Raw genomic sequence first — 9,167 nt, forward strand, 5'->3', positions numbered from 1 at the left:
AGTTTACACACAGAGATAAGACCCATGCTGATATCAAAGAACAGGCTTCTAGCAAACTGTTAAAGGTGAGATTTTAGGGTCACAGCCAACACTGAGGCCTGGTCAGTCATATGGATCATGTTTTGTTCTTGAGAAAAGGATAGTTTTGCCTCAAGGGTAGGACTATACCTGGTGACAGGCCTTTGAAAAGGAAGCACGGTGTTGTCTTGAGGGCTGGCCCAATCAAGCAAGCCTTGAACCTAATGTATGGAGAATTGCATGGCTCCTTCTTAAACTCCAGGCCCTTATCAGCCTGGGGTCTAACATTGGGAGCTTTCTCTAAGGCCCTGATGTGCTGAAAACAAAATAGTGCTCATTTGTAAAACAAGAGTTAAATTTGGACAAAGTGGTAAAGGTCAGTGGCCAGGGGCTTAGGGGGAAGGGTTGCTTCTATCCTGAGATCCCAACTCTTTCTACCACATAGGGATATGGTTATCAGTTCCAAGTCAACTGTGGGCTTGGCCAGTAATGTTTTTGTATAGTTAGTGTTCCCTTTGTGCAGCACTGTTTTATTAGACTTCCCCTGAGTTTGTACCATTGTATGATAGTTACTGCTGACTTCATAGAAGTCTCCATTTCACACCACTTGTCTCCTATAAGTAGTTTACAAGATGATACTCTTAACCTACTTGGCTTACGACATAACTTGTACATGATCTACCTACCACAGCTGCTGTGGGTTCTACCTTGTAATTTTCCTATCTTTCTCATCTTCTGGGAACTCCAACTCAGGATGCCTCACTGAAAAACAATTAGCTATTCCAAGACTCTGATGCACTTAAGAAATGATTCTGGGGATCTTTGCTGTGTAAATCTGCTAGCTGCCTAGGTAGGACTTGCAGTCCTTATTTAAATGATATTTAAATAACCTGAGACCTGTACTAAAAAGAACGTTATGGATCACAGCAAATGTGGAATCCAAAAAACTGTTTTTGGCTGGATCCTCTTAAAGGACTACACAGAACTGAACCCATGCTATCATTAAAGAAATTTGCTCATAGTTAATATTTGAAATGTAGGTAGAGTGCTTTCTTTCTGGGACTTATTAATTCTTGGGGAGCTGCATCATCTCCTCTTTATAGAAATGATTCTAAGACAAGCTAGCCTTACAGTAGCCTAAGACTCAGGTAGCCTGGAACCTGGTCAGTTGCTTCCCAGGGCAATGACCTTGCATTCTTTTGATGAAAATTCCTAAATTCTTCTGTTAAAGGAATGAAGCAAAAGAGTGTTTTATAATTACCATGGTGACTGTGGGTGTCTCCATTGACAGGCCAGGAGAAGCAAGTCTATGATCTGCTGGTACTAAGATGGACTTTGGGTCAGGCTCTGGTTCTGTTGTTCTGTTTTTCAAGATATTTACTGTCCCTTTACATTTGGAGTTTTTGCTGTCTTCTTTTAGTGTAAACCTTATGTTTAATCTTCTCACTGTAGTCTGGATTTCCTGGATGTTTTGTCTTAGAAGTTTTATGCATTTTTTTGCATTTTCTACTACTGTTGTGTCAATATTTTCTATGGAATCTTCTGCCCCTGAGATTCTCACTTCACTCCCTTATATTTTGTTGGCAATGCTTGTGTCTATGACTCCTGATCTCTTTCGTAGGTTTTCTATCTTCAGGGTTGTCTCTCTTCGTGGTTTCGTTATTGTGCCTCTTTATATTTTTAGATCCTGGATGGTTTTGTTTTATTTCTTCACCTCTTTCTAAGTGTTTTCTGTAACTCTTTAGGGGATTTTTGTGTATCCTCTTTAAGGCTATTACTTGTTTATATGTGCTCTGTATTGCTTAAGGGGGTTATTTATGTCCTTGTTAAAATCCTCTATCATGAGAATGAGATGTGATTTTAAATCCAAGTCTTTTTTCTCTGGGATTTTGGTATATCCAGTACTTGTTGTGGTGGGAGAACTGTGTTGTGATGGTGACGGGTAGTCTTGTTTTCTATTGCATAGGTTCTTGGGCTTGCTACTTGCCATCTGTTTAACTCTGATGTTTTTGTTCTTCCTGTTTCTGACTGTAGCTTGATCCTCCTGCAGACCCCTGTGCTAGTGATCTTAGGAATGAGAGTTCTCCTGGGAGACCATTGCTCTCTGTGTTTATTTTGGGTCTGGACAGCTATGACATAATCTTTGCTCTGGAAGCAGATGTAGACCATATGGGTCCTCTCCCAGGCGCCCTGCAGCTCCAGGGCCCTGCATGTTTCAGAAGTAATATTTTGGACAATCTGTAGAGAATGCAGGGGATATGGGAGTTGGGTTTCCCTCTGTGTGCTTAGTAGTGAGGGTGGTCCTAGGAAACCAGCTCTCTGTGGGCAGTTTTTTAGTCTGGAGAACTATGGGACAGCCCCAGCTCTGGGAGCAGTTGGAGAGTGGAAGAGCCCCATCCCAGTGTGCACTGCAGTTCCTATACCCTGTGCGCTCCTGGTGTTTCTCCCTTTGGACAGTGAGTGGAGAAAAAGTGGGATCTCACCTATGGGTTAGGAGTGAGAATTTTCCTGACAGACCACCTCTGTAGGCAGGTATTGGGTCTGGAGGGCTTTGGGACAGCCCCACCTATGGGCACAGATGGAAACTGGAAGGTGGTATCACGCTGGGATATGTACACATGTATTGGATCTTTCAGGATGTACTGACCTATGATGATGTGCATGTGAACTTCACCCAGGAAGAGTGGGCATTGTTGGATCCTTCTCAGAAGAGTCTCTACCAAGATGTGATGCTGGAGACCTGTAGGAATCTCACTGCTATAGGTAATGCAAGGAATGTTATTATTCACTTTGTAAAATGTAAGCAGAGCTGATTTTGGTTATTGTTATTTGTTTTTGTAATTTGTCTTGAAGATGAGGAAGAATGGGGTGAATAAATCAATCATGGTTCTAAAGTTCACTTGATGCAGTAACTTATATGTTGCCTAATTTCCAATAATGTACCATACTTTCTCTGGTACCATTTTTTAGGCTACTTTTGGTAAGACCATGCTAGTGAAGAATATTTTAAAAGTTTTAGAAGACATGGAAGGTAATTTTCATGTGCATGCTGATAAGAAAATGCATCCCAAAGATTTGTAATATGTCCTGCAAGTTTTTAAGAAAAGGAACGGTGTAAAATACTCACTGCATTATGTAATGAATGATTACCAAATCTCACACACTATGTACTCCGATATCAGGTATCTAATTTGTGTTTGCAAGGCATTTCTTAATTAGGAAGACACAAACACTATATCTTAACAGATATGTCACCATTTGAATCAAGCACAGTAGAGCCAGAATGTAGAACTTTCACTTGGTTCAGTCTCACACCTCTTAGCTATTGCAAAAGGGAAACATATTGAGTAGTTCATAAGTATATGCCTAAAACCTTATAATTAGTAAAGAATCCATAGTAAATCTGTTGTTAACCATATTCTTGTAATAACACTGCTGAATTTAGTGAGATGGACATTTCATGAGATTCACGAATGGTTTTGTGGAGAAAACTTTTCCCTATACCACATCTCTATGAGGAAAAAAATCAAACTGTGTGAATGAAATTTGGAACTCTTTCACTTGTTATTCTTCTTTTAATATGGATGTCATATGTCACTAGAGATACAAGCCATGAGAGCATAGAGAAACTGAAAGAGGCAACGTACCTCTCTCTTTTCCAGAAAAATTAGAAGATGTACAGTATAATCCTACTTTGAGTAGAGTGTCTTAATATGGTATAAATTCATAAACCATTAGTTTTTGACCATTTTGGGGGTCATTTACAAATTCAAAGTTGCTGATTATCTTTATGAGATTAGTAGTATAGAAATGTTTATGTTTGCCTTGGTTCATGTTTCAAGTGTAGAATTCCTCACATAATAGTAAAATTTATGTTTGTAGTCACACTGCAAAAGCTATGTGTTCATTGTTTTCTCTTCAAATATGTGAATAATCTCTTATAGAAAAATTAAGGGATAAATTTCATGTAATCAGTGCTCTTCTATTCCACGTGACTTAAACATTCAAGAAAACCCATAATGAAAGGGAACACCTTTGAATGTAAACAAACTGATACTATGTTAAGATCACTTTGCACTTTACTATTAATCCAAATGTGAAATGAATTCATAGAGATAAAAAAAACCAGGAACAAAAACAATGCAAGAAAAATTTCCATTTACCAATTGTATTTGCAGGCATGAAAGAAGTTTTATGGGAAAGCAACCCTCTAATTTTATTCAATATGGTAAAACCTTGGCATATCAGAGTCATACCCAAAGGCATAATGGAGAGAAGCTGTATGGATATAATCAATGTGGTAAAGCTTTTGCAAAAAGGAGTCATCTCAAAAACCATGAAAGAACACATAGTGGAGAAAAACCTTACGAGTGTAACCAATGTTGCAAAGCCTTTGCACAAAGCAGTCATCTCCAAAGACATATAAGAACACGTACAGGAGAGAAACCCTATGAATGTAACAAATGTGGCAGAGCCTTTGCACAAAGCTGTAGTCTCCAAAAACATAATAGAACACACACAGGAGAGAAACCCTATGAATGTAACCAATGTGGTAAAGCTTTTGTACGCAGAAGTACTCTCAATATACATAAAAGATCACATAGTGGAGAAAAGTCTCATGAATATAACCTATGTGGCAAAGCCTTTGCACAAAGAAGTGCTCTCCAAAAACATGAAAAAATACATATAGGACAGAAACCCTATGAATGTAACCAATGTGGTAAAGCTTTTGCTCGAATGAGTCATCTACAAAACCACAAAAGAAATCATACAGGAGAGAAACCCTATGAATGTAATCAATGTGGTAAAGCTTTTGCACAAAGAAGTACTCTCCAAAAACAAACACATACTGGAGAGAAGCCCTATGAATGTAACCAATGTGGTAAAACCTTTGCAGGAAGAAGTAATCTCCAGTTACATAAAAGAACACACACAGGAGAGAAACCCTATGAATGTAAGCAATGTGGTAAAGCCTTTGTGCAAAAGTGTCATCTGCAAAAACATGAAAGAAAGCATATAAGAGAGAAACCCTTTTAGTGTACCCAATATGGTAAAGCTTTTTCACAAAGCAGTGGTCTCTAAAATCTTAAATGTATACACACAAGAGAGAGACTTTTTGAATGTAAACCAATATGGTTTTCTACCATTTTCACAAAGCAGTGGCCTCCAAATACATAAACAATCACATACTATGGAGAAACCTCATGACTGTCATCAATGTTCTCTAGCCCTTTTACATAACAATCATCTTCAAATCCATAAAAGAATATATACTAGAGAAAACTGCTGACTGTACCTAAGGTGGTAAAGCCTTTGCCCAAAACAGTCATTTCCTAGCACATAAAATAATACAGATTACCTAGAAACCCTATGAATATAAAAAATGTGGTAAACCTTTTGCAAGTCACAGTACTCTCCAAGTAAGTAAAAGAAGACACACTCAAGAGAAACCCTATGAATATAATCAATGGGATGAAGCCTTTGTACACTGCAATCATCTTTCAAATACATAAAAGAAGACAAACAGGTGAGAAACCATGTGACTATAAGTAATGTGGTAAAGCCTTCGCATGTCAGTCATAGTCAAATGCACAAAATAAACCTTAGCATAGAGAAATTCTGTGAGTGCATTTAATATGGTGAAGCCTCCATTTATGCCTACAGTCTTCACATGAAACAATCCATACTGGAGATAAACTCTGTGAATGCATTTAATATGGTGAAGTCTTTTCAATTTTCACACATCATCATCATAGCAAAAAAAATAAAAGAATCCCTATGAAGGCATTGAACATGTTGAATCTTTTGCACTTTTCTACAGTCTTTATCATCATGAAAGTAATCATACTGTAAAGATATGAGTGTAAACAATGTGGTAAAATCTTTGTGGAATGGAGTCCTCTCAATTCCAACACAACTTAAATGCAGGTGATGAAAATGACAGGAATTTGTTTTAATAAATCTGTTCCTGGATCATGGACAGAAAATGAACTCAGAGTCTAAACTGTGACAAGTAAGATACCTGCCTAACCACTGTGAGCCAGAGTGTTGTAGAGCTGCCATCCCACAATCAAAACCTCTGACCCAGAATTCTCCCTGTCTGAAAGAACAAAAATGGAGAAGAGCGTAAGCAAAAGGAGGTCCAAATTGTGTTCCAGCTCAGTGGGAGGCACCAAGGTCTGACACTATTATTCATGCTATGGTATACTTAGAAACAGCGGTCTATCATGGCTGTCTTCTGAAAGACCCAAAAAGCAGCTGAACGAGTCAGATGAAGACATTCACACCCAACCAATGGGCAGAAACTGCTGATGCCTGTGGTTAAACTAGGAAAAACCTGGGAGAGACTGAAGAGTGATCCTATAAGAATACCAGCCATGTCAATTAACCTGGACCCCTGGGATGTCTCAGACACTGCTCAACCAACCAGGCAGCATATACATGATATGACCACTCCCACAACACATGCAGTAGAGGACACTTGGGTCTGCACGCATTCAGAGAAGATACAACTAACCCTCTGGAGACTTGGGACCTTTGAGAGTGGGATGGAGAGATGGAGACATCCTCTTGGAGATGGGGAGAGGAGGTGTGCCTTGTGGAACAGTCAAAGTATGGACAAGGGAGGGCGATAAGTCTGGACTGTACAAAAAAAGATTAAACAAATAAAAAAAATTAAGAGGAAACAGAAACATTTGTGCAAGTTCAGCTACATTTTCCACTGTCCAGGATTGAGGGGCAGGTGCTTATGTAGTTTACTGTGTCAACTGTTAGGATGTGGGTGTTACAGTTTAATCAATGATATTCATTTGTTCTTTGGTGTTAGGGAATATGCATTATGTTTTGAGGAGCACAAGATAAACAGCAGTGGGCATTGTTACAGACAGTCATTATGTTTTCAAAAACAAAATGTTGAATAAGGGGAGGTGGTCTGCCAATGGGCACTCTACAACACCTCTGTGCCTGGGAACTAGAACTAAGTTTCCACATATGACTAAATGAAGGGTGTTAAAAATAAAGGTATACTTGGGGCTTGGGCTGGTTTGTTTGTTTGTTGCTTCTCAAATTGTATGGATTTGTTTTAATTCACTCTTGTGATAAATTGGTTACCAAATGGCATGAGAATCCTGCATTTGAGATGCTGAGATTCTCTTTCCCCAACTGGTTCTAATTTATAAAATTGCCAGAGACCAATGTCTAGGCAGAGACAAAGGAATCACATTTGGATTCAAGGGCAAGGGGACAAAAGAGGATCACCATGCCAGGAAAGGAATTGGATGCAGATTTGAGAGCTGAGAAGGACGGAGTGCCCTACATGTAAGTGCCAAAGAAGAGTAGCCTCAGTGGTGTCTCCTCAGGTTGGTTGTGAATAGCAAAGATGGGATATAGATTTTAGTAAGTAATAAGTTAGAACTATCTCAGGGGAGGAATTATCAATGTAGAAAATAGGGACTGGCCCTGCCACTGAGCTGATTTATGCATATTAAATACAGAGTGCTCTCTCTGTCTCTGTCTCTCCCTATCTCTCTCCCTCTGTGTGTGTGTCTGTTTGTCTGTCTGTCTCTCTGTCTTTCATTTGAGAATCCATAGCATTTGACAGGACAGCCAGGAACTCTGGCAGGTAGTGTCCACTTGTAGAGCTGAGTAACCAACCACCTCTACAGAATATGTCTCAACTGTAGGCTTGATTTCAGTACTAAAACTTAATTGAAGATTCTAAAACGGAAAACACAGGCCATGGTGTGAGATTGGGAGGTGGAAAAACTTGGATTGTTAGCAGAGTTGCTGGTTTTGCCGGAGCCACATGGTTGTTCATCAAGCTGTGCAGGTTCAGCACTAGAACAACAGGTGTGCTTGAACTTTTGCATAATTCTGGGGTTCGTGGCATGAGCTGGGACACAGCAAAGTTCCTCAAGTCGTCTCAGGCAAGCTGGGTAGCAGGGGTGGGGTTTATCACGGGCCCTTCTTAAAGATTTCTGTCTGACTCAGGATGTTTAAGCTCAGAAGTGCAGGAAGCCCATGTGGTACTAAGAGATAGTTGCCCAGAAGGCAGAGAGAGAGGTCGGTGGGAGAGGCTGCCTGCCTTCTATTATCCGATAAGCAAAGGAGAGAGATAGATGATATTAGTTTAATTACTTTTAAGGATAAAAATATAATGGTAATTGTATGTGTTTAAATTATATCTGTAATAAAGTAATCCAGGCCTTTGATCTGAAATAGAGGACACAAAGGCAGGGAGATAGAGAGAAATCCTATCTCAACAAATAATAATGAGGTATTAATCTACACACAATGAAGAATGAATGAAAAGTGCTTTAAAGAAAATCTGAGAAAGTCTGTGCCAGGGAAGGCACTTGGATTGTTTGACCGATAGCTACACAGCAGTGATGGAATTGCTTGGCCAGGTGTGACAAATTAAGAGTCTGCAAATAGGCTTACACAGTAAGTAGAAGGGAATTTATCTGAAGTAAATCCATAGGAAAGGATGTGTATTCAAGTTATATAAAGTGGAAGGGTATATAAATGTAGATTTATAGATACAGGTAACTATCCTGATAGAGATATTAAGTTCCATAGAATGGAGAATTTAAGTAGGCATAAATAAATACATAGAATATTTTGATCTCAAAATGTGCATGAAGAGCAGGGAATAGGTAGAATAACCTTATGCCAGACAAATACTATAAACTTAGGCCTTTTTCTCATGTACAAACAGGGAGGGACTCCCTTTTTTTGTCCCTGAACCAGGAGCACTGTCTCAAAAACTAATAACAATTACTTAGATGTTTTGATTGTTTTGAATTCTTTATCAAAACATGTGGTTATAAGTTTGGTGGTTATATTAAAAATCCTTGGAAAAGAGTTCAAAAGGGATCAAGACTGAAGAAAAAGGAGGCTGCTAATTGAATCAATCTTTACCATTGAGATTTTGGGTTACTGGACCAACGACATGCTATTATGGGAAAGAGCCTCTATATTTGTGTTCTTAGAAGAAAAGAAAAGGTTTTGAACCCCTTCCTGGTTTTATGAATCCAATAAGATGGGGGAAACCCCACTTAAGTTCTAGGATACAGAAAAGAAAAGTTTGAGGAAATCAAACAGTACAGACAACTTGATTTGCTGATAGTTTTACATGGGAACAGCCCTGT

General features: G+C 39.0%; 1 protein-coding gene across 1 annotated transcript; it reads left to right on the plus strand.

The window, feature by feature from the left end:
- Positions 1-2,821: 2,821 nt before the first annotated feature.
- LOC120101824 (zinc finger protein 700-like) lies at positions 2,822-8,189 on the plus strand. Its single transcript, XM_039106745.2, has one exon. It carries the CDS (start codon positions 4,159-4,161, stop codon positions 5,053-5,055), a length of 897 nt encoding a protein of 298 aa, XP_038962673.1. The 5' UTR covers positions 2,822-4,158; the 3' UTR covers positions 5,056-8,189.
- Positions 8,190-9,167: the final 978 nt, after the last annotated feature.

This window comes from Rattus norvegicus, chromosome 3, assembly GCF_036323735.1.
Source record: "Rattus norvegicus strain BN/NHsdMcwi chromosome 3, GRCr8, whole genome shotgun sequence".
Lineage (NCBI taxonomy): Eukaryota > Metazoa > Chordata > Mammalia > Rodentia > Muridae > Rattus > Rattus norvegicus.

Coding starts and splice junctions, on each gene's coding strand:
- LOC120101824 (XM_039106745.2), top strand. CDS start 4,159: ATGCAAGAAAAATTTCCATTTACCAATTGTATTTGCAGGCATGAAAGA.